This window comes from Dasypus novemcinctus, chromosome 3, assembly GCF_030445035.2.
Source record: "Dasypus novemcinctus isolate mDasNov1 chromosome 3, mDasNov1.1.hap2, whole genome shotgun sequence".
NCBI lineage: Eukaryota > Metazoa > Chordata > Mammalia > Cingulata > Dasypodidae > Dasypus > Dasypus novemcinctus.
Genome location: NC_080675.1, coordinates 34,200,969 through 34,226,111, shown reverse-complemented (window position 1 = coordinate 34,226,111; position 25,143 = coordinate 34,200,969). Strand labels below are relative to the sequence as shown.

Genomic DNA, 25,143 nt, shown 5'->3' with positions numbered 1-25,143 from the left:
ATTGTAGCTCGATCACACATTAGAAATGCTCCAGCTCCAGAGGCGACTCTAGAATTAGCACAAGTAATAGTAAAGCTCCCTGGGTCATAGTCCTCTCTCCTCTGCCCCAGCAACCCCTCACACTCCATAGGGGAGACTTCTTTGAGCCATGCCACTTGTAGAATATTTTCAGATTTACTGACTTGGGTTCAGAGGTAGGAGGGGTGTAAACACAATTATCTACCTTTTCTCCTTAATGAGTCACTCTGCTGCTACTTCCTTTCAGAAGCTTGAATCTCCCACCTAGTCCTCTCCAGGATAAGGGTCCATTCCTAAAATGAGGGCTGAGAAGGGGCAGTGTTCAGCTCGACCTTGCCCCCACCCACCTGGCTTAGGTCAGGGCCTTTTCAGCCCTGGGTGAAGGGCAGGTGCTTCAGCTTAGGAAGCTGTCAATTTCACCATCTGCCCACACTCAAGTCAGTGAATCTCAGTTCCAGGAGCGCAGACAGACTTGAGAAACCAAGTGAAATTACCTCTGGCAGCTGGGGGGCAACTGGCCTAATCAGGACTTATATGAAAATTCCTAGTCTGAGCAATAAAACACTGGCAAGCTCCCACCCAGCCATTTTTTTTCCAATAAGAGAAGGCGAAATATCCAAGCAAGGATGAGAGAGGGCAGATGGGAGGCCCTGAAGGGGGCTAGGAGAGTGGATTGGAAGGGGCTGCCTGGGGATGGTCCGAACCCAGAGCTGGACCTAGGAGAGAAACACACTGACGTGGACCCGAAGAAGGAAGAGTTCCAGGGGAAGTGCCACGGTGAGATTGGCGCAGGCTGCCGACAAACGGACAGACTCATTACATAGGGAGATGTCCAGGTCAGTGCCAGGTGGAGTGGCCACAGCAGCCTTTATGACAGTGACTTCCCAGAGTCTTCTCACTTAAACACAGCCACATGGTGTCCTAAACTAACCTCACTCTGCAGCATTCATCACTGGCAAATGGCATCAGGGATTGTCCCCAGATGAGATACAGACATTGTCACCACCACCTCACCACCTGAATGGCAGTCTGGTTTGTTTCGGGTGCCTGCATATTGCTAAGGGAGAAAGGTTCAGGGGCACAGATTTAGCTCTGCACATAGCCTTGGCCTGCTTTGTGGTTCAACATTCAGAAACGCCAAGGACAGTGTGTGTCTGTGGCTTGGTCTGGCAACTTAGCCCAACTTAGTTGTCTTCCAACCCTGTGATTTCTTTTTATTGTTCGGGTTGGAAAATGAAAAGCCCTCTGTGCCAGCCATTAATTTACCAAAATAAACAAGAATTCTGCTTTTCGTGACAAAGACAGTCCCCAAATGCCAAACTTGGGGCTGCCAGATTGCAGCTTGCAAGTGGGTGCAGCCAGCATGGTTCCACCTTGCAGGTGATGAATCATAGAGGTGATGAGGATAGGAGAAAAGGCAGTGGAGAGGAAGTGGAGAGGTGTCGCTAGGAGCGCTTATCCTCAGCTATAACGTTTCTTGGGCTCAGGAGACAAATCTTCATGCTCTTGGCTGTCTACCTTCCCTTTCTTATTGTGAGTGATTCTGGTTTTCCCCTCTGCTCTTTTTGGCTTATTTCCAGCCCTTTCCTGACATGGGGATAGCTTGGCCCACTGCTTTCAAACCACATCACTGCCTGCTGGCAGCTCCCAAGCATTTGCCATACAGAGCCCTTGGCTTGCTACATTTTGCCTGTTTGGACTTTGAGGTCTCCCCTGTCCTGATAACAGATAACAGGTGACCCCAAACCCTGACCCCTGTCCCTAACCCAATGGGATGTACTGAGCACCTGTGTAATCATAAATGATCTTTTGGTTGAGTAAAACAAAAAAATGTACCCTCTGCTGGATTTGTGGATGGGGTCTAGCCCCTTGTCTAAGAACTGCTTCTAGGGTGTTGATTTGATACACTCTAGAAACAGTCTCAGACTGCAGGGATGCCGCTTCACTTGTCTCCACCTGAACAATGAATGGATAGACACACAATGTATTGGAAAGGGAAGGGGCAGGTGTGGATCTGAGATGCAGAGTTGCTGAGAAGCTGGGACGAATTTGCTCAGGTAGGCCAAGTGGAGGGTCTCGGGTGGAGGCTCTGAGTGGCATTAGTGATGGACCATTAGAGATTATGTTGAGGTTGGTAAAGGCAGAGATTAAGTCTGAGAACACTGTCTCCTTCATCTCAGCTCCTGCTGAGAACCAATCCCTGTAATCACCACTCCTGCCACCATTGCTGCTCCCCAGATTGTTAGGTAAATAAAGAGAGAAGAGAAAGACCCACCAGACCTCCTCAGACACCTGCTCTTCTAATTTCCTGCTCCCTATGACTGTCTCTTGAGAACTTTGCTCTTTATGACTTGGATGGTATCTTTCCCATGATTTTATCTGCTGATCCTTGGGATTCCCAGGGCCCAGCAGTGAGCTACTATTTGTTGTCTATAGTTTCCAGGTGCCAAGTGTTAAAGAGACACAGCTCTGTCTTCAAGGAGCTGTTTCTCCTGGAGTCAAGGTAAACACTGATAACAATGGAAACATACTGAGAAACTGGAGAACAATTTCCTTACAGGAAATCACAGGAAGTTAACTTCTTATTTTTGGCTTTCATCTCATTCATGGGCTCCCCATTGTCTCCCCACAATTCTCTAGGGCTCTCTCTCCTGGTCTGGAATAGCCTGGACACAATACTCCATGGAGCCTCATTTATATAGATGACTTCAAGACAGACACAAAAGTGGTTTCAACTCTCTCTGGAGAAGTGGGTCAGCAGAGGAAGCTTGGTAATAAAATCCAGTGAACAATTTGCAGACCACACTAAAAGTGAGTTGTTTACTCTGGATTCGAGTCTCCATTTCATGTGCAACTGCTGAGCATTGAGCTAGGTCTCAGTGGGAGTGCTGAGCAGTACAAAATGAACAGGACAAGTTTTGCCTCTGAAGAGCATGTCCTCCACACTTCTCTAATATTGGCTCTGGTCCTTGTTTTTCTGTTTCGTATTGTTTTTGTTTTGGGACACACGATCCTTCAGACCCAGGGCAAATGGTGGCCAAACCCCCCCCCCCCCAAAATCCACACAAAACTGTGAACTATGCCATGAAAGAGGGAGGAGGAGGCTAAGGGAGGGTATAACCATGTCCTGGCACTAGTCTGGGGGAAGAAGTCAGGGAAGGCTTCTCTGAGGAAGCAGATTCAGCAGAAATCCAGAGGATGAGAAGGAGTTAAATGAAACAAAAGGGGTGGTGAGAGGAAAAGCATTCCATGCGGAGGGAATGGCATGGATAAAAGTCCCGTGGCTGGGAGATCTGGCTCAAGCAGTTGAGTGCTGGCTTCCCACATGGGAGGTCCTGGGTTTGGTTCCAAGTGCCTCCTAAAAACGAACTAACAAAAAACCAAACAACAAGCAAAACAAAATGAAAAAAAAACAACTCAGAGGAGCCTACACGGCTCAGTGATTGAGCACCAGCTTCCCACACATGATGTCCTGGGTTCAATCCCCAGCCCTATACCTAAAAAAAAAAAAAAGTCCCATGGCTGGTGGAAGGAACTGAGAGGAGACTGATGAGGACGTGTGCCACCGTCTCGCAGTCATGATTAGCCACTGGCCACTGACCCACTCACTAGACACTGAGTCCTTGAAGGCAGGGACCATATCTTACTCATCTTTTTTTTTTTTTTGTTTATCCCCAGGGTCCAGCCCAGTGTCTGGGGATGAAGAAGCTAAATGTGGGTGGAAGGCATGTACATTGCCCTGTCCATGGGAATTTGGATCAACGGTATAATGGTCAATGATGGAAGGCTGCAGGTGCCCAAAGCCTCCCAGACCTTCTGAGCTAACAGCGAACAGGTCAGAAAAATCAGCTGCAATAGAGATGTGTTTTGTGGCCAAAGGAAGGTACTGGTCAACCTTAAACTTGTCCTTATGGTGATCAAGTCCAGGACCTGGGTTTTTTTGGTGGGTTCTGTATCCAACTTAAGGAGTCAACAGATCTAAGCAGGAAAATTCAAAGAATTAGTTGCCAGTCCCGTCCTTGCCTAGACAGTAATATTCTAGGTACAAATAGACTTTCTGTTTGCAAGCTACATGTGCACACCCATCTTTCTGTACAACACCTCTAGGAGTTATTTAACTAAAAGAGAATATAAGACTCATCCAGAGACACACAACAAATCAGTCAGGCCTAAAGGCTCTCTTCACTGCTCCACTGCTTTCCTCCTCAGCCCTGCTGCTTCCTTGTTACCCACCCTGAAAGTAGGTGGTTCTCAGCAGCCACAGTCTGGGACATGCTCTGTGGAGCTCTTTGGGCCTTGTTCCTGCTGAACTGGGCACTGGCAAGCTCTGGTGGGAAGCTGAGGGGGTTCTGCTCAGGGCTGCAGAGTCAGTGTACGAGAGAGGGGAGAGAGTTGGGGGAGCTAGATCCACCTTCTCTCAGAGGCAACCTGCTGCTGGAACCTTCATCATGACCCAACAGGGACAGTCAGGAGCAGGGGGTGGTATGCTGAACGTAAGACTGACAGCAGCCACGAAGAGAGGGGCACCACTTCCTCCTGAGCCCTGGGCCAGCGAGCCTTCAGGCTGGTCCATGGGTCCTGGCACAGATGACAGCTGGCTGGGAGGAGGTGGGAGCCCAAGTCCTGAGAATTGCCCACCCAGGAGCAGGTGGCACTGTGCCCTTCTTTAGGAAAATGCAATCAAATCAACCGTTCCTACTCCCTCCCCTTTGGAGACAAAGGCCGCCAAAGGTTAATCAGATTCAAAACCTGAAGAATTAATCCATTTCCCCATATTTAAAAAACAATCGTTAAACAATTGCTGAATTTTAGGCATTTACTTAAAGATGCTTGTATGTTTACAGCTTAGGAGGAAGGTAAACCCGTTCACAAAAAAATTATACATGAAAAAGAATGTGGTCGAGTATCATAAAGAGAGGATTAGTATCTGGTTTAATGAAAGCAAACCACGAGGAGGGGCATCAGAGAAGTCATCAGCCTCAAAAGGCTCCTGGAATTAATGTTGGAAGATAAATTTATGGTACCTGCTTGATTCTAGGCCACTGAGCAGTTTCTAGGGGGTGGAAAATCATGGAGGCCACCTTCCTTTCTTATCTAGGATGATAATAATGCTAATGACCTTCCACAGGTGCCTATTATGAGCTGGGCACTGGGTACACACTTCACAAACACGTCATCATTAGAAACACCCCGAGGTGAGCTTCTCATCATCCCTATTATACAGTTGAGGAAGTGAGGCCTTAAGAGATTAAGTAACTTATCTTCGTTCATCAGCTGGAAAGATTTGGAAGTGGGACACAAACCTAGGTTTGTATTGTACAATTACAGAACTTGATAAACAACCACTGTGTTCCCAAAGTGAAAACTCCCCACAGATCCTGGGGAAATGCTCAATTGCCCTCTGGAACATCCAAATTCTGGGTGGCATCTCTCTCCCTGGTGCCAGGCTCCTGGACTCTGAAGCTCCCTCGTAGGGATCAAGGCCAACAAGCCCAGGCAGGGGAAGGCAAGGTGAGGACTGAACATCAAGGCCACACATCTCCGAATTCTGGACAGCCAGGTGAAAGTCCTCTGGGCCAAACATATCCGAGTGGTCTCTAAGTTAAATGCCTTAGCCCTCATCTCAGCCCTAAGTCCCTCCTTAGAATTCTCCTTGCCCTCACAGGAAGGAATAAGTGGAAATAGAGATTAGTTTCTGTCCTTTTGCCTGTGGTGCTCAAACTTCTTTTCAATGTCTCCATGAACCATGAGCTGTTAGTTCTGAAAGGGACTTGAGAGATCATCTAGTCCAATTCCTTCAACTAATACATTACATGCACATCAACGGTAGTTAGTGGAAGAGCCACTAGGATGTTTTTTGTTCCAGTAAAAGGCCATCTTACTACTAAACAATGATTTACAAGTTATTTATCTTCATTGTAAAACACAGAAAGGAATCTTACAACTGTTGTGAGCTTACCTCTTCTTAATATTGTGATCCACTGGCAGTATACACACTTGTGGTAGAACCACATAGGTGGGGAAAGGGTATAGAGAGCAGAGTAACCCTTTTCTCTAGCACTGAGAACAGACTGTTGCTGCTGGCCTGCCCTGCTTTCTGATCTGGAGTCCCCAGCACCTCTGCCATGTTCACGGCCAGCAGCCATCCATTTTCTCTGCCAGACTCCTGATCAGCCTGACCCAATGGCAGGCAGAGCTCAGCGGATTCTTTCACCTGCTGGCTGCTTATCTGGCACACACGGTTTGTGGGGAAGGGCCTGAAAAAGGTGAGCCAAGACTTTGCCTCTCAGAGTTCCTGCAAATGAGGACACAGCACTGACATGCTAGGTCCGCCCCAGAATCTCAAGCCCTTGCTCTCCACTTGCAACAGCAAACCCCTGTGCTTTGTGGCTACGGGCAATGGGAGAAAAGGCAAGGAATGCCTGGAGGGAGAGGAAGAAGAGGTCACTGCTCCTCCTGCTCGGGTTGCAAGGAGTTGGCCAGCCAGCTCACCCACTCTGCCGCTGTCAATTGCTCACCCTCTTCTAGGACCCCTAAGCCACCTACGCAGCCCATCTCCTGGCCTCTATCCTCCCCTCCACCCTTTTTTAGGAACCAAACTCCTGGGGTGGAGAGCAGGGTAGGTTCCCATAGCAATGGGCCCTTTAGCTGTTTCCATGGCAACGAACACCTAGACCATTTAGTTGCTAGTCAACTGACTGCTTTAAGTGAAAAGGATTCAGTTTAGAACCTGAGGGAGGGCCAGGGGATTCTCTTTCTCATAGAAAATGATACAGCATCCCAAACAATTCAACTCCTCTAAAGACCTTTAGGCAACACTGAAAACACTTGTTCAGGAGGCTGTCACTATAGCAACCCAGGCAAACATTTCTTACACAGAATGCTTTCCTTGAGTCAATACATGTCCTCTGTGCTCTGTTCTCATCCCGACTAGTCATTTAAGCATTATTTGCTTCTTTGGAGTATCTGAAAATGGCTAATCCTAGATGATCTTCTCTTAGTCTGGATCTCACCTATTCCAAGCCACTCCTCCTGTATTTGGGGGATCTTCTCAGGGAATAGACTGCTTTATCAACCAATGCAAAGCAGAATGATGAACAACTTGTTTCTTAAAAATAAAAAATCAACAAGAGTTCAAAACCAAGTATTTAGGATATGAAACTACTTCATGCTTACTGCTTTTCACAAACACAAAAATGATCTGACTAAATACCAGGCCTCACACACAGCACTCTCCCTAACTGGGCATACTAGGTGTTGGGTTCCATTTATTCTGTAAGCAGAAGTGCCCTTTATTTTTCCTTTTAAGCCTGGGATTTCTTTGCCCTGGACTTCACAATTGTGCCTAAACCTCCATGACTTGCTCAGTGGACTAGAAAAGCATAAGACGTTGTCAGAAAGAGCATGACCTTTTTTATATAAATAGCCTAAGATACAGTGCTTTTCAATGTTTTAATGACTCAGGAGACTCCTGTGAACTGTCTGTACAGAAGCCGACCTTTCAAACTAATCCTCCCCACGGGAGCCCTCACCTAGCGCACTGCCGCAGGCTCGCATTGCCTCACAATGGCTGGCAAATAGTCACGGGCTGCTGCCTTACCCTTCTGCTCTCTACTGCTTTTCTGTCTTCTTTTAACACATGGAGGGTAGAGGCATATGCAAGGCAGGGTAGGGCGCTGTTAGCCTCAAAGGAGCTGACTGCCATTGTTCTTCTGGGAATAGGGAGCTAGCAGCAGACATTACAAGAACTGAGCTTTTCTGGGGTCAGGCACCTCAGAAGGTTCCTGGGCAGAGGATAGCCTCATGTTTCTGGGGTGACACATCAACACACTTAAGGTTGAATATTCTGATGTTCCTGCTGTTTCTAGATGAGGATGATGTTTGTCTCCAAGTAGAAGGCTAACATGTGCTGAGTGTGCACTATGTGCTGCAGTCATTTGAGGGGTTTTACACGCATCATCTCACGTAAGCCTCACAACCATCCTGCTGTTAATACTATCCCCATTTAATGGATAAGGAAACTGAAGTGGAGAGGTGAAGTGATTTAAAGAACACAGCATTAGCCCTATTCCTTGAAGCCAGAGACCGAGGTAGTGAGCTACCAGGCTCCAACTTTTGGAATGTACGGGATTAGGATACACCTAGGGCCTGGCATCGGAGACAGGCTGGGCTGTTCCTCTAGAAGCAGCATGGTATGACACACAAAGGATGCCAACCGGGGAAGTGGATGTGGCTCAAGCGATTTCGCTCCTGCCTACCATATGGGAGGTCGAGGGTTTGATTCCCAGGGCCTCCTGGTAAAGGCAAGCTGGCCCGAATGGAGAGCTTGCCCATGTGGAATGCTGACCCATGCAGGAGTGTGGGCCTCCACGGCAAGCTGGCCAGAGCAGAGATCTGGTGCAGTAAGATGACACAAACAAAAAGAGATACAGAGGAGAGACAATAAGAGATGCAGGAGACTAGGGAGCTGAGGTGGCGCAAGAGATTGAGCACCTCTCTCCCACTCCATACATCCCAGGATCAGTTCCCGGTGCAGTCTAAAGAAAAGCAGACACAGAACACACAGGGAATGGATACAGACAGCAGACAACAAAGGGGAGGGGGAGAAATGAATAATTAATCTTAAAGGAAAAAAGAAAAGATTCCAACTCGACAGCATGTGGTTGAATGGCTCCATGAATTAACAAATTAATCTTGGCAGTTAAGTACCCTAATTCCTGATGTATTGCTGTCCCCTGGTGGATTTCTTGGGGAACTCATAGGAACTAAGGAATCCAAGGGCCTAGGACTAAAAGAACTGGGTCAAATAAATTATTTGCTTCATAGGCACTCTGTATGAGTACAACTAAAAAACTAGTTCCTCCTCCTCTTTACCAACTTAACAACTTTCCAAGGTCCACACTACTCATTTGTGAATTGGGTTCTAATCCCCTTGATAGCTAAGAGCCAACTGATACTATATTGGTTCAAAGCAGACAAAAACTATTTCTCCTGTGTTTATACAAGTACTTCAAGAGTAGAAAACCCTACAGTTTAATTAATTTAGCCAGTACTTGACACAGTATTTCGTTTTTTCACTGGCCTTTTGGCATCTAACTTGTAGGCTTTCCTCAGCATGGCAGGGGGTTCCCAAAAGATCCCTGTGTCTCCCAACCTATAATCCTAGCCCCTACTCCCTACAAATTCAGTTCACCATAACAAACACCTCAAGGTGTTATGATTCAGTTAGGTAATGTTTGCTTTCTTTACTTCTTTCAAGTATACATCGTGGCTCCAGCAACAAAAATCTTGTAAGTTTATGCAATAAAAGGCAAAAGAAAGTTATTTTATATCAATAGACAGGTAAGGTCTAACTGGGTAAAAAGGGCAGAAAAGGCAGTTTTTGAGAGTCAGGTCTTCAGTGCACTATGGGACCAAGTATCAGCACAAAAGAGGGCTTCCAGGAATGGGGGTGGGGGTGGGGGGGCTGCCTTCCATGGACCTGGAGAAACGACTGTCTGAAAGAAGCAGGTGACTTCAGCCGAAAGGCAAATGCATGACTGACAAGTTTTTATTCAATGGCACATTTCCGGCTGCATAAAGAGGCCACAAGTCAATGCTGTTATAAAACCAGGCATCTGCTAAACAAGTGTTGCATTTAATAAAGCCACCTAAGTTAGAAAAGGAGGTACGAAGCCACCACAGAGAATCAGCCAATTAGTGTTGAATTTCTGCCGTAGAACAATTCACCTCCAATGAAATACTGGATACTACTGGATAGCAAATCTCTGTTCTCAAAGCAGTGGGGCTGGAGGTGCTCTCAGGAGTCAGCAGACTTCTTGGTCAGATGCAGTGAACTCAATGAGGCACTTGAAGATAAGGAACATGTGGTTTGGATTTGGAACACCATGTCCATTGTGAGGGAGGGCAAGTTAACCAAAATCTCTAAGCAACTTCCTTCAGGTTCTATGTAGTTGGGCTGCAAAAAAAAAAAAAAAAAAAAAAAAAAAAGGAAGATAATCCCTTAGTCCTATAGTTTTATTCTCTCTTCTTCCCTTCAACCTTTACAAATGGTATAATAAGGGAACCAGTTCTGAGCTCTCAGGAAACAGGACCTTGATGCTTTTGGAGGTTGAGGAGCATAAAATAGCAATCTGGAAATTCCTTTTGTCAATGGCACTGGTTTGGCTTCAGACTTGATTTCTTCTCTACTTCCTCCCATACTCCCCCAGCCATGCCCTCTCACCCCATGACAGATATATTGGCATCAAACAGCTCTAGGAGGTGATCTCTATTGGGATTTTCCAGCAGAAGAGAGACTGTTTTTTGTCATCCTTAAGTTCCCACTTCACCACCAGTTTCACCTGGAAAGAGAGGAAAAGGATGGGGAAAAGTGAAAGTGTGGCCTGGTTTGCTTTCAATCCATCATTGGTAACCAGGTACCCCAGCTATACAGATTGGAGCAAACTACCTACTTCCTCACACTTCTTTTTAAAACATGTCATCAAGAAGGCTGCTTAGGATTTGGACTGGTGACCTTCATATTTAAAAGGGTGAAACAAATAATCCCTATCACTGGTGTTAGTAGCACCACACACTAACTCAGTTAACTGACCAAATACAATTTCTGAATAACTCTTTTCCCTCTTAGAGCAATGGTACATAAATGAATCTTACATTAAAAAAAAAATAATTTACATTTAAACAATTTCCATGTCTTTGGCAATTTGATCAAGCCTTTTCCAAATGTAACCATGAAGATCAGAGAATAGAAAGCTTAGAGTCTTAAGCAAATTCTTAGAGACAGAAAGAGTAGCAGTTACCATCGGTTGTGGTGAGGAAGTTTTGGTAATGGTTGGGGGTGATGGTTGCATATTATAAATGTTAATTTAAAAAAAAGGGAGGGTGTGTGGAGTAGGTGTAGGTAGTGGTTGAGAACCTGCTTCCCATTACAAGGTCTTGGGTTCAATCCCAGTACCTCCAACAGAATAAAAAAAATTTTAATAAAGTTAATTAATACCACTGAATGCCAACTGTACACGTATAAAAAGTTAGATTCTTAGGTATAAGGAAACTTTGTTAGCTGAAAATGGAAATGTCAAAGCACCAAGGATGGGCAAAGAAATTTATGGCCATCTGTATCATTTCAGTGACAACAACACTTTGTTGCAATATAGTTACAATTAACTCCTCTAATTTTCTTATACCTCATTACAGATCTCTAGTCTTGGCGTGTTACATTCACCCCATTGCCTGTCCCCTCTAATTCTTAATAATTCACTGACATTTTACCAGTCCTTTCCTATGTGGTTATTTTTTTTTGGCTCTTTTGTATTCAAATGTTTCTTCATTATGCAACATTTGAGGGACAATGATACAGCTTCTTGAAATTTGTTTTGTGAATTTTTCAAGATTGGTACACATTACTGCTTCACTTACTAATACAATTTAAGCTGTTTTTTTCAAATTAAATGTAAACTCACTTAAAATAATAACTCCCATATATTAAGCATGGTATACCACATATACCTACTCTGTATTGGATTCTCCACAAATTAGTCTATAAATCTGTTCCTGACCTTTATGGTCCCTGGCATCCCTTAAGCACAGGCTCCCTATCGGTCTCTAGGATGTTCATTAATTACTTGCATTTTCTAGAAAATAAAATGGCCAGAATGCACCTGTGTTCTAGTTGGCTTTCTTTCAAGAAATGCAGTTCTTCTTCATGGAAAAAAGTAATCCCTTTCCTTCCTCCATTCTTATCAAGATTTGTGCCTTTAATACAAGACCCACTCAAGCAGGATATAATCTCACAATTGCCTGATAGAAAAAGAAGTAGAGCAGAGCAGGTCAGAGGTGGAAGTGGTGGGAGGAGAAAAATATAAGTGGAAAAAGCTACACCTCTGCTAGGAAGCTAACAAACTACTGCTCTTTTATTAAGAGATTAATGGAGAAATCAGGTTTTTCTGATTGCAATGCTAAGACAACTGGATCTTGAACTATGTGGTACCTGGCTAAAATCTTTTAACATTGCATTGGAGTCATAAGACCCTGATTTAAATCTAAGCTGTAATGTTTATTAGCAGAATGCTTATCACCTAAACTTCTGAGATTCAAATTTCTTCATCTGTAAACTAGGGATAATATCACCCCTACATAGGGTGGCCTTCACAATATGAAATATTGTATATAAAAATACTGTACATAAAATGGCATAATTGGGTGTAGGCTAACCATTAGGCCACAGTCAAAGAACAAGGGCATTATGGAAAGTATGTGCCCTACCCCATGATTTCTAACAATCAAACCTATCTCCGCTCCCCAAGCTTTGGCTTCCTCAAACAGATGAGGAATCCTGGGACTCCTGTGTCCCAGTCTTTGCTTCCTGTCCCCTCCCCTCAGATTTTTAATCCAGTCACAAGGCCGCCAGTGTCCTGGACCACAAAATCACTTACAGACGGGTATTCGCTCTTCACCGGTAGTTTATTCAGGTAGTTATAGGTTTTGTCTTTTAGGATGGGACACTTAATTCCACTTTTACAACCATCAGGTTCAGGAATCTGGAAGGGAACTTCAACTCCGAATAAAATACCATGCACCAAAGCTGTGCTATTTTGAGACTGAATATCTACAGGGGGAAAAAAAGAGAATCAGATAGTTAAGGAAACAATCTCTTTCTAAACTCTACATCAAAAACTTAGATATATTCTCAAGCAAATTGGAAAGCCTGTACCTCCTACTTCCCAGAATCTCTTTCTCTTTGCAGTTATGCCGTGTACCTAGCACAGAGCCAGTAGGCACTCTCATGTTTGAAAAAAATTACTGGATCATGCAAAATGGAACTACCCGCAGGGGTTGTTTTCTTTGCTCTAACCCTGCTTTCCTCTTCACTGGCTTTCATTTTCTCAAGACAACCCAAGTTACCTGGATAAAAAACCTTACCCAACATGGTAACTGATCTTTGGTAGTAAACTAATCAGTTTCTGTCAGTGTATTGTGTGTCTTTTGTTTTAGGAGACTGGTCTCTAAATTCTTTATCTGTCCTATATCTGCCCAGAGAATTCCATAATAAATTAAGAATATCATGGAAGGCAAAATGGAAAGAGGGAATAAGGAGTCTCTACAGAAATGTCATGGGCACATGGGCATTTCACATGGGTGAAAGGGATACTCCTTTAGAAACTGATTAAGGATAAAAAGAGGTACATTTCCCACCAACCTCCATCCTTCATATCACAAGACTGGCCGAGACCTTTGGCAAGTGCAATAAAGGTATTATAAACTTAGGGCAATCAGTTATGGAGTTATGACCTATGAGGGTATTTTTGGAAATTCAGCATATCAGCTGTTTCTTTCTCTCTAGGTTGGGATGACTTTTGTTTAGAAAAGGGGTTATTAACTTTTTTGTTCCACAGAACCCTTTACCAGTCATGTGAAAACCATGGAACCCTTTTCAGAATGCAGTGGCAGATAGTTTTATGACAATGAACATCATTTCAGTTAGAGATCAGAGAAAATAAAGATAATAAATTTGATTTTTTTTTTTTTCAATTCAAGCTCACAGACCCCCTGAAATCTTTACATGGACTACTGGTTAAGAAGTCCTGTATTAGACGGCATTTTTCAATCTGGAACTATAGGGGTAGGGGGCCCATCAAGTGTATAGCCCAGGAGAAAAACCAGGGAACTAGTACTTGAAGTTGTCTTTAGGTTCAAGAATAAGAGATGATAGGAACTTTTAGAATTTTTATTAGATATTCTAATCTAGTTCCATAGGATCGAACTGCATAGAAATAAAGGTTTTATATTTTTCCAGATTCTTGGGAATCTGAGGAGGACGAACGTGTACAAAGAACATTTCTTCAAGCTGAAGAAGAAAGCTCAGATATCTTGATTGTTTCTTGGGTCCTCAAAACATTACAGAGGCTGTTAAACATTATTACGCCTTTATTTCCAGGCAAGTCATGGACTCAATAGCTGAAAGGTATACTGGCTGAAATAATATTCTGGAGGCATTCCAAAGTCTACAGAAATCTCCCTATTGGCCTAAAGGAAGCCCAGCAACCATGGACTCTGGGAAATGAGCACATGGGAACCCCGTATGAGAAGGGTGTCTATAGTTGTAGGGGATCCTATCACTACACAGTTTGGAATGGAAGTCACAGAACTGCCTGATCCCCCTCACCCCATGCCATGCTTATTTGAATATCTGAGATTTATGCTGTACATTAGGATGAATTTGAAAGGAAGAGCCACATTTACTCACTGCTGCTAAAGGTCACATTGACACTGTAAGACTGTCCTTTGTGCAGCTGGCAGGGCTCAGTGGGACACGGGCTCACATTTAGTTCCTTTAAAACTCCAACTGTAGAACCTGCAGAAGAAAAATGAATTGGAATAGGAGGGAAAAACCAACCACCTAAATGGCTGTCTACCTAAGGGGAAGGTGCTTGGCTTTCCTAGTTAGGGTAAGCACATTCTCTCCTACCTACCTTCCTGAGATGAAATCTTTAAGACATTATCCATTCAAAAGCCAGAGCCTTGATTCATCTTATAGCTAAAATCATGGCCACTAAATCAAATGAAAAGGGGAGCTAGTTGGTTTCTTGGCCATGAGAAAGTCATTATTTTTCAAACTCAGTAATATCCAGAGACCATGTCTGCAACACATTATTATTAAAGAGATTAAATTTAAACTACAACCACAGGAACTCCAAATTTCCTAGGTTCTTGTCTTCCATTCTTAACGGTAAAGGGGTCATAGTTCAAATTTTAAACTAACTTTAGAACTGTCTCAGACTTCCTCTTAATTAAAATATTCCTCCTTGTTCTTTCATTTTCTAGCAAACAGATGGGCACTCAAATTTGATGAAAGTTCATCACTGCAAATTTGGAATCTGAAACTCCAAGGAAGTAGGTCCAAGATGAGTTAAATCATCTTTCCACCCCAAGTTCTACAATAGCAAATGCTCATTTAAGAAGTTTCTGTTAATATTTGTTGGGAAGTCTGCCAGATCTCAGAATAGACAGAGTCTGCACGGAGTCCCTGCCTATGGCAGTTTTTAGCTCCTGAGAGTAGTCTGTTTTAGATCCTATGGAAATTGTACCTTAAGTAGCAAGATCAAGGGAAAGCTTTTTTTGTGCTCTATGTATCTTAAAAAAAAAAAAAGACAATTAAAAAAAAGGGAAAGCTAAAGCATCTGGAGGAAAATGGCTAAAGGAATCTGAAGAATTGTAATGTATCAAGAACCCACCATATACTGTAAATCTCATCTTTGTTTTAGAGATTAGAAAAAAGAAGAACAGAAAGATTATTTGCCTTGTCCAAGGTCACATTGCTTATAAAGAAAGGGCAAATGCAGGACTTTGAAGCCCTTGGAAAAAACTCACAGGACTCTAAATGAAGCTATAAATAAGTAGCCATAGTGACAAAAGGAAGACTTCAAAGAAATTCCTGATTGAGAACTACTTGAGGACTCTGGGTGAAGATCCAGGTCCTTTTAACTCATGGCGGGGGTGGGGTGGGGGGGCGGTGGGCGGACGGGGACGCGACGACCTTTTCAGGGAAATGCATAAATTGTAATGAGAAACCAGCAGTTTGGGACTTGTACTGTATAGAATGTAATTTATGATAATAATGACATAAAAGCGGGGGAACAGAAGGGTATAGGAACATAGTTTGTGTATACGATTGAAGTTAAGTTTGTATCAAAGCCAATGAGATTGTTATAGATTTAGGATATTACATTTAAGCCCCATGACAACTACAAAGAAAATATCAGAGAATATGCAAGCTCACAGAGACAGTTATTATAAAGTACAGGTCACCAGGGGCAGGGGGAATGGGGAATTAAAGCATAATGGGTGTAGGGTGTCTGTTTGGAGAGATGGGAAAATTTTAGTAATGTAAGGTGGTGAAGGTACCACAATATTGTGAATGTGACGAATCCTATTGAATGATAAGCTTGGGAATAGTTGAGCCCCCACAATTAAAAAGGAAAAAAGAAGAAAGCACAACTACAGAGACAACAAAAATTAAATGTATTACATGATCCTGGACAGGATCTAACAAGGAAGGAGACTCAAAAGGACATTATTGGCACATATGAAAAAATTGGAACACAGACTTTAAGGTTTACATCAACATTAAATTTCTTGAACTTGATAATTGCATTTAAGGTGGTTACATAAATGAAGACCCTTGCTCTCAGGAAATGTACATGGCAGTATTAAGGGTTTAAGGAGCAGGATGTATACAATCTACTCACTCAAGTAAGTATTCTGGGGTGGGAGGGTAAGGGCTCTCTGTATGGGGTATGCATTATTTTTGTAACTGTCCTATAAATTTGAAAGTACTTAAAAAGTTGAAAAAATATATTTAAAATAATTTTTAAGTCTCTTGATATCAGTATTGCCCCTCATCACTATTCTCTTTCTATCCTAGAGGTTTGATTCCCTTTCCCTTGGTGATTTTCAACATTGAAGAGAGACATCTTCTGTCCTGATTTTATACCCCTTCCCCAAACTCCTGGCAAATCCTTTACTCAGCACTCTGTCTTCTTGAAATCTCTTTATTCTTTAGCCCTAACTTGGCTTCTGAGAGAAATAAGCAGAACTATTAAAGGTATGGTGGTGGTAGTGGGGGGGGCAGGGATGAAAAGCATCAGAATATCACCCTTGGCTTTGAAATTAGGCTCATTCCAGAAGCCCACTCATTTCCAAGTGGACTAAGGAATTTAAGAGGAATTATCATCTTAACCCTTAACAGAGGAAGTGCCTATCATTTCTGTTCTGGGAACTGCACTATACCCCCTGTTCTGAGTGTTCTTTAGTTATTTAATCATTTCTTTGAGGGGAGAAATTTAAAAGGTCTACTTATGATTCATGAACTATCTTGACTGGAAATATAGAACATGCAGTACCTTGAATCTTGACCAAGTCATTAGGACCTTGTTTTTTTCCAAGGACCAGAGGGATGAACTCTTAAAGAGAACCGAGGTCAAGGTCTTTTAAGTTCCAATATAAGTTTAGGTGCCTAATAAAACTCACCTCCAAATAGGGCAGATTCACATAGCAAAGATGGCAGAGGTACCAGATGCTGAGTCTAGGTTTCTTTCCCTCTGGAAATACTTGGCCTATATCTACACAGCTGTTGGGAATAATAAACTTGCAAATACTGCACTGTTTAAAAAGCAAGGCCCACCAGCAGAAAGGAGTAGGAAAAGACAGAACTAGGATTAATCTCACTTGCCAGTGTTGTTCCTGACAAGTTTCAAAAACTGATTTATGACTTGCACTCAGGCTTAGCTCAGGAGCCATCTAATAGGAAAGAAAAAAGCACTGAGGAATAACATCAGATGTTCGCTATAAACCTCTTCCATCTGTTAACTAACACTTTTTCTAAAAATTTAATATTTGATGAGTACAAGGGGTTCAGCGATTTAGCCAGCTTCCCTGATCCACATCCTGAGCAAGCTCTGGAAAAGCAACATTTCCACTCCAACACAGGATTTTAAAGCCTGTGCCTACTTTTGGATGATACAGTTGCTTTAAACTATATCATTCTTTTGCCCAACACTGCTCCAGCTAAGTCTGTAATCACGGCAAAGTTCCCAAACTATACACAAGGTTTCTCCTCTAAGTCTCAGAAGCAGTTTGAGAAGAACCTTCTTGCACTCCACCCAATCTTCTATGGACAGGGTAACTACTGAAAATCAGTGCTTGCACTAATGCTAGTCCAGCTTTTGCTTATTTTGGGTCACATGATTTGGCGGGGAACAGAGCAAAGGGTAGATTCTTAAGACTCCCAATGTCAATAGAATAAACTCCTTCAGCCCCAACCAGCAAACATTTCAAAACTCATTGCTCACTTGGGAAAATCCTATAGCCCAGGAAATGGAGTGGGTGGGAGGGAGGGTGTAGGGTGGAACTCAAAACTTTTTTTTTTTTAACATGGTATTTCCCAATTCAAATGTAAACTGAAAATCTGTAACTGAAATCCTCCTTCCCTTAATTTCCTGGTTTATTTCCTTTAGGTTTTTCTCTTGGAACCCAAAATGGCTCAAGAACACCCACCAGTTTTCTTCCGCTTACTAGCTGGAACCTTGGGCAAGTTATCCTATATGCCTCAGTTTCCTCATGTGTAAAACAGATAGTGAGGACTGAATGAGTTAAAGTTATGACAACATCTTTATCCAAATGTTGGCCACTGAGTTTTTTACTGGCAGTAATTTATTATGCCAAATTACTGCCAGTAATTTGGGAATAATAGAAATCAAGTGACACTCTCCTAGTTCAGTGGAACAAATGTTAATAGGCCAGCGGTCTTCATTCCTTTATCCATTCTGTCTTCTACACCCCAAATTCCCCAGTCTGTTGTGTGGCTTTGGGTAGGTTACTCAACACCTCTGGAATGCAATGATTGACTATGATCCCCAAATTTCCTTCCACTTCCAACATCTCGGAAAATCAGTTTCACACCTCTTTCACTGCCTATCTCCTAGAACAATTAATTCCACAGATCTGACCGAATGAACTCTGGATTTCTACCCACGGCTGTATTTTCCAACCGCAGCGGCCAGAGAGGGTTGTCACAAGCTGGCATTAGAAACACAATGAGTTCTATAGAAGGAAAACTGGTTAATTCAGAATCACAAAATTCCAAAGGGACAAATCAAGAAAAGGTTAACTTGTCAGTAAAAAGAAAAGCAAACGGAGGTGGTGGTTGGCGGCGGTTAGTTACCAAGATACAGAGCAAAAAAAAAAAAAAGACGACGCTCGGCACTTCTGTCACCCTCCGGCGTCGGCGGTCTGCCCCACGAACTTTGGGAAACTTCAGCAGAACGCGCAGTCCAGGAGCGTTCACAGGCCCCCCAAAAACTCGCGTTTCAAGGAAAAAAACAAGCTGTGAGCGATGGGGTTGCATGGAGGCAAGCCCCCTCTCCCGCACCCCAGCCCGCTCGGCGCGAGGTCGAGGCTGCGCCCGGACGCGCGCGGGGCCCTCCCAGCCCGGAGGGCGCGGGAACCTCGGGCTGCCCTGGAGCTCACCGCAGTCCAAGAAGCGCACGGGCTCGGCCAGGGCGGCGGCGCTGAGCGCCGAGAGCAAGAGCGCGGCGGCCAGGAAACGCATCGCTGCCGAGCACCGTCCGAGCGCGAGGAAGGAAGAAAAGGCCGCCACAGTCACAAGACAAACCAGCCTAGGCGGGGCCAGTCAGGCGACCAGACCTCACCAACGGGGCCCAGGCCCGCCCGAGCCCCGCCCCCAGCTCCAAAGCCAGGCAAGGCGCGGTCGCGCCCCGACGCCCGCCCATCTCCGCCCATCCCCGCCGCTCAGGACCCCACAGGTTGCGGGGCCTCCCCGCCCCACCGAAATCATCTGGTCGGCTCTCGCTCGGGACTTGGGTTTGGGGCATTCCTGAATCATTCCTAGCCAATCAAGTCCCTTCTCCTCTCGCACTACCCAATAGTTCGGCTAGGGGGCGTGGTCCACCGTAGTCCCGCCCCCACGCCATTCTCTCCGCCCCCACGTCATTCTCTCCGCCTCCACGTCCTTCTCTCCGCCTCCCCGGGCCCCGGCGGAGGAGGGACTGGGGCGGCGTGAGGGGTGGAGCTTGCGGAGGAAGATGGCGGCCGCCCGGGGGTTTTCCCTTACGGCCGCGGCGCTGAGAGCGGTCACCCCGTTGCCGAAGGGCAGGTACCAAGCCTAGAACAGAAGGGCTCCTAGGAAGGGTTCTGCGGCTCCAAGACAAATGGGAAACTAAGGCCTGCAGGGGAGGTGGGGGTTTGGCGTGAAGTTGTCGAGGCCGCGGTCGCCAGGTGCCCTTTCAGTCCCCAGGCTCATCCTCCTCCCTCCGCGCGGCAGGCTCCCCGCGGCCTCTCCCCCGCCTCAAACTCGTCGGGAAGCGTCGTCCTCCAACCCCGAGGCCGGCGAAGGGCAGATCCGCCTCACCGATAGCTGCGTCCAGGTAGGAGGCCGGGTGCAGGGTGCCTGGAGTGTCGGGACCTCCCTTTTGCCCACCTTTCTTCATCCCTTCCTCTCGCCCTCCCCGGTATTCTCGATCTCCCTTCCTGCATTTCAGAGGCTTCTGGAAATCACCGAAGGGTCAGAATTTCTCAGACTGCAGGTGGAGGGAGGTGGATGCTCCGGATTTCAATACAAATTTTCACTGGATACAGTTATCAACCCCGACGACAGGCAAGGAAGATAAGGGGGTGGGTGCTCAGAGGATGCAGGGAGGGATAAAAGTGTCTCCAGCTTAAGGTCCCGTTTTTGTTTGTTTTTGTTTTTTAGGAGGTACCGGGGATTGAAAGCCGGACCTCGTACATGGGAGCAGATGCTCAACCACTGAGCTACACCCTCTCCCATACGGTGCACTTTTTAAATTAAATTAAATTTAAGTAATATTTTTGGTTATATGTTCGTTTAAGGGTGCACTTTTATTCCAAATTTTAAGAGTTGGCTAAGAATCGCTAACACACATTTGGGGATACGGTGAAGATTTGTTGTCTTGATTTATAGTAACTGAAAATTATAGAAAGAAAACTGGCCTGCCCAAGTTTATAGGATGGTAGGTAGTCAGGTTCTCTTAGATTCCAGGCCTAAATCCTTAAACATTTTCCAGTATTTGAGGTTTCATTGAATATTTTTGCTTTAAAGACAAGTACACCTGTTAGAGGTAATAAGGAACGCTCCCGCTGTACTTAGTATAAAAGCATGTCCCAATATTGCATGAGACATTTATACTAAATGTCTTGAGAGAAGAGGGCATACATCTGTGAGCTCAGAGGGTATCATGCTTTTGGTGTTTATGATATTAATTAGTGTCTTCCTGTTTTTTCAGGGTATTTGAACAGGGTGGGGCAAGAGTGGTGGTTGACTCTGATAGCTTGGCCTTCGTGAAAGGGGCCCAGGTGGACTTCAGCCAAGAACTAATCCGAAGTTCATTTCAAGTTTTGAACAATCCTCAAGCGCAGCAAGGCTGCTCCTGTGGATCATCGTTCTCTGTCAAACTTTGATGCGTGACCTAGAGATTGCCATCAGTCACGCCAGTTTGAGGAAACTGGGGTTAGTAGAATTCTAGAGGTTTCCTTCTAATCATGGTCCTCTCTCAATTTTATTTCCTTCAACCCAGGATTGTTGTATTTTGCCACTATTATTTTCAGAATGTGAAGCTTTTACCCTTGGCTCTATTTTCCCCACACAATTCTGAAGCCAAGCGCTCAGATGCTGTTACCTCAGATGTAATCACTGGTTGAAACCCAGTGTAATCTATGAGCCTCCAAGGCTCCAGAATTTGGAGCTACTGCCCCGACAGAGCTGCTTGTATGTATGTGTATAGCTATGTATAAAAGCTTCATTTTAAAAGAAAGTCTTTATTTACTTATATTTTGGATCAGGGCCACAGATTGGCCAGCTTCAACAATTGTTCAGTCAGAGAGGATGAGAAAGACAAATGAAATTTTCTCTTTTTCATCTTACCCTCTGTGAATGTGCCACTTGATACTTGACTTATCCTTATTTTGTATACAACTCTCTCGCCACTTCCCATTTGTTAGGGCAAATACATTCTCCTCATTCCTGGATCTGCTAGATTCACAAAACCAAGAGCCTGTCATCAAAAACAACTTGATCAAATGCCCATTGATAGCTGAATCATGTGAAATATAGTCTCCATATTCATATGGACATTGCAAGTTTCTGTGATCATTTAATGACTGAATCTTTTTGGGATGTATTGCTTCATCTACATTATGGTATAAAATGTCTGTTCTCAAGCATTAGCCAAAAATATTCCCTTTGTTGATATAGATAAAAGATCATTAGGGGTCTTTTTATAGATAGGTTTGCCAGATAAAATATAGGGTGCCCAGTTAAATTAGAATTTCAGATAAACTGGAATGATTTTTTTAGTATGAAAGCATGTCCCAAATATTGCATGAGACATTTATACTAAAAAATATTTGTTGCTTATCTGAAATTCAAATTTAAATGAACATTCTGTATTTTTACTCACACTAAATTTGGCAGCCCTTCTTTTAGGTCACTAAAAAAAAAACGTTTTTAAGCTATAAATTCCAATAAATTTTAAAGTACCTGTTTGGGTGTGGCATTTAAATCAGGTACAGAGTTTGAAGTAATCATTGTCCCTGTGTGACAGGGGAGGGAGAGCCAGAACAGTGTGGACAGGGTATCAGTCAGGGTTCTCCAGAGAAACAGAACCAACAGCACATATATATGTATATAAAGAGATTTATTATAAAGATTTGGACTCACACAATTGTGGGGGCTGGCAAGTCCAAATTTGTAGCGCTGGCTGGAGGATGGAAATTCTGGTGAGAGTGATGTTGAATTCTTGATGTTGAATTCTTGGGTCCAGATTTCTTAGGTTGGATACTCAGGAAGAAGTGGAGGGTGTAGTCTTAATTCCTTCTAATCTCTGGAACCCTCAGTTCTTGCTATTGAGATCTCCAACTGACTGGATGAGGTCACCCAGTTTACCAGAGGGTAATCTCCTTTACTTAAGGTCAGTTGATTGTAGATGCTAATCCTATCTATGAATAAACCTCTACAGTAACAGATAGGCTAGTATTTGATCAAACAGCTGGGCCTCATAACCTTGCCACGTTGACACATAAAATTAATCATCACAGACAGCTAAAAGAAAAAAAGAAAATCCACAAAAGCAACAACAAAATGATTTATTACTGCTAATATTGAACAAACTCCAACCAAATTGATTTTGGAAAAGATAATTAGTTAAATCTTGGCTCAGGAGTGCAAAACACCTACATTAAATTTTATAAAACATTATAAAAATATAATACTATAGCTGGGAGCAGATGTGGCTCAAGCGGTTGAGCACATGTTTCCTACATGGGAGGCTCCCGGTGCCTCCTTAAAAACAAACAAGCAAACATGAAAAAACCAACTTAGAAGAGTCGATGTGGCTCAGTGGTTGAGTAGGTTTTGAGTGCTGGCTTCCCACATACCAGGTCCTGGGGTTCATCCCTGGCCCCAGAACCTCCAAAAAAAAACACAGTATATAGCAAAAACTTGCATATCTGGATTGGATTGGAATGTTTGTGGACTGGATTGAAATTAAGGACATTCTATAAGACAATTTACTGTTTGAGTTTAGAGACGGAAAGTGTCAGACAGAAACTCAGAAGTTAGATTTCCCATGTGGGAAAACCTAGGACTTAGAGTAAACAAACCTACCATGTTAGAGGAAAGAAGGGTACCCTCAGAAACCAAAGGCAGGAAGTACACCAAGGAAGCGTCTGCCTGTAAAGTTACTAATACACTGAAGTTGCTGCCAGTACCTGGGCTTAATAAAGATTTTCAGTTCAGACACGAGTTCTTTCATCTTTCTTGGAAAGAGATTTTGCTACATTTTAAATGTTTAAAACCCTATTCTTCCAGAATATTTTGTGGATTATTTTTTTATTTGGTAATTTTACAGTTCCTGTGAGCATATTCACAATAGCTTTAGTTCAACAAATAAACCATTAAATTGTAGCGGTCAAAAATAAATGAAAGAAAAGATAAAAAAAAGAAAAAAGATTGTAGTGGTCCACTAGGCAGAAATAGTCTCTTACAATGGAAAAACCTAAAAGCAGGTAACCTACTATTAACGGGAGAATTGGAATTCTGTCTTACAAAGAGTAGATTTTGGGAAAAATCACTTTCCTACATTGAATTAGTCAGCTAAAGGGGTGCTGATGCAAAATATCAGAAATTGGTTGGTGTTTATAAAGGGTATTTATTTGGGGTAGGAGCTTACAGTTACCAGGCCATGAAGCATAAGTTACTTCCCTCACCAAGGTCTATTTTCATGTGTTGGAGCAAGATGGCTGCCAGCGGCTGCGAGGGTTCAGGCTTCTTGGGTTTTTCCTTTCCAGGGTTTTGCTTCTCCCTGGGTTCAAGGTTCTTTCCTTCCCAGGGCTTGCTTCTTCCTGGGCTCAGGGTTCCTCTCTTCCTAGGGCTGGCTTCTCTTTCCTTTGTGAGCTTACTTCCCGGGGCTCCAGCTTAAGGCTTTAGCATCAAATTCCAACATCAAAACTCCAACATAAAAAAACCCCAACTCTGTCCTTGGCCATGCCTTTTATCTGTGAGTTCCCACCCACCAACAGTGGGGACTCAAAGCCCTACTGGCACAAGAGGTTTACTTGATTACTATGAATTCAAGTAAACCTATGAATCCAATATAATCTAATATGCCCAGAGGAAAAAATCAGATTACAAACATAATCCAATATTTCTCTGGAATTCATCAAAAATATCAAACTGCTACAGACATCATATTGAGAAAGCTTCATATGGAAACCTGAAGTGGTAACAAGAAGTTTCTTTTGGAGGGGAGCAGGTGATAGAGATGTTTTGAGGACACAACATGGGGGAATGATAGGACCAAGGAAACACTGGGCAGTTTGCTTGGAATAAACAGTAATTAGTAAAATGAGTTTAGCATCTTTTGCAGGCCCTTTCTGACCAGATGCCCTTTTCCTGTGAGGCCATACAAGCCAGCAATGTTTTAACAGATTTTATTCACTATGAACATTCATTTAAGAAAACTGTATGTGATTATGCTCTTCCAGTAGCAATGGGCTGATCTTTTGCCTCCCATATATTTTATATATATATATATATATATGTAATAGGAGGTACCAGGGATTGAATTTGGGACCTCATACATGGGAGGCAGGAATTCAACCAGTGAGCTACATCTCCCATTACTTTTTTGTTTTTTAAGATTTATTTATTTATCGTCCCACTGCCCAGTGGTTCTCTTATCTGTTTGCTCATTGTTTGCCCACCTTCTCCAGGAGGCATCGAGAACCAAACCTGGGACCTCCCACATGAGAGGGGAGTGCCCAGTGGCCTGAGCCACATCTGCTCCCTGTGGGCTGGGGTGTCTGCTGGCTTGTGGCATCTGCTCATTCGGCAGGAGGCAGCATCTACCTCCTTTTATTTATTTCTTTTGCAGCAGGGCAGTATCTGCTTGTCTTCTTTCAGGAGGCACGAGACCTCCCATGTGGTAGACGGGCGTCCAACTAGTTGAGCCCCATCTGCTTCCCCCTCCCTTTACTTCTGAGGGGAGGTTTTCAAGGCCATATTTGTTGAAGAATTCGTTTTAACTTTATATG

The 25,143-nt window shown here is 43.7% G+C and overlaps 2 protein-coding genes across 2 annotated transcripts; one reads left to right on the top strand and one right to left on the bottom strand.

Annotated features, from left to right (window-relative positions):
- Positions 1-9,550: 9,550 nt before the first annotated feature.
- On the bottom strand, positions 9,551-19,374 carry NPC2 (NPC intracellular cholesterol transporter 2). Its single transcript, XM_004455154.5, has 5 exons — positions 19,045-19,374; positions 14,264-14,371; positions 12,453-12,625; positions 10,244-10,361; positions 9,551-9,976 (listed from the first exon to the last, which is right to left on the bottom strand). Exons 1-4 carry the CDS (start codon positions 19,124-19,126, stop codon positions 10,275-10,277), a joined length of 450 nt encoding a protein of 149 aa, XP_004455211.1. The 5' UTR covers positions 19,127-19,374; the 3' UTR covers positions 9,551-9,976; positions 10,244-10,274.
- A 198-nt stretch (positions 19,375-19,572) lies between these two features.
- ISCA2 (iron-sulfur cluster assembly 2) lies at positions 19,573-23,346 on the top strand. The gene is made up of 4 exons (XM_004455155.5): positions 19,573-19,690; positions 19,859-19,961; positions 20,076-20,191; positions 20,838-23,346. Exons 1-4 carry the CDS (start codon positions 19,620-19,622, stop codon positions 21,010-21,012), a joined length of 465 nt encoding a protein of 154 aa, XP_004455212.1. The 5' UTR covers positions 19,573-19,619; the 3' UTR covers positions 21,013-23,346.
- Positions 23,347-25,143: the final 1,797 nt, after the last annotated feature.

Coding starts and splice junctions, on each gene's coding strand:
- NPC2 (XM_004455154.5), bottom strand. CDS start 19,126: ATGCGTTTCCTGGCCGCCGCGCTCTTGCTCTCGGCGCTCAGCGCCGCC. Junction 14,372..19,044: donor CGTGCGCTTCTTGGACTGCG/GTGAGCTCCAGG, acceptor TTTCTTCTGCAG/GTTCTACAGTTGGAGTTTTA. Junction 12,626..14,263: donor CAATGTGACCTTTAGCAGCA/GTGAGTAAATGT, acceptor TTCCCCCTGTAG/ATATTCAGTCTCAAAATAGC.
- ISCA2 (XM_004455155.5), top strand. CDS start 19,620: ATGGCGGCCGCCCGGGGGTTTTCCCTTACGGCCGCGGCGCTGAGAGCG. Junction 19,691..19,858: donor ACCCCGTTGCCGAAGGGCAG/GTACCAAGCCTA, acceptor TCCGCGCGGCAG/GCTCCCCGCGGCCTCTCCCC. Junction 19,962..20,075: donor TCACCGATAGCTGCGTCCAG/GTAGGAGGCCGG, acceptor CCTGCATTTCAG/AGGCTTCTGGAAATCACCGA.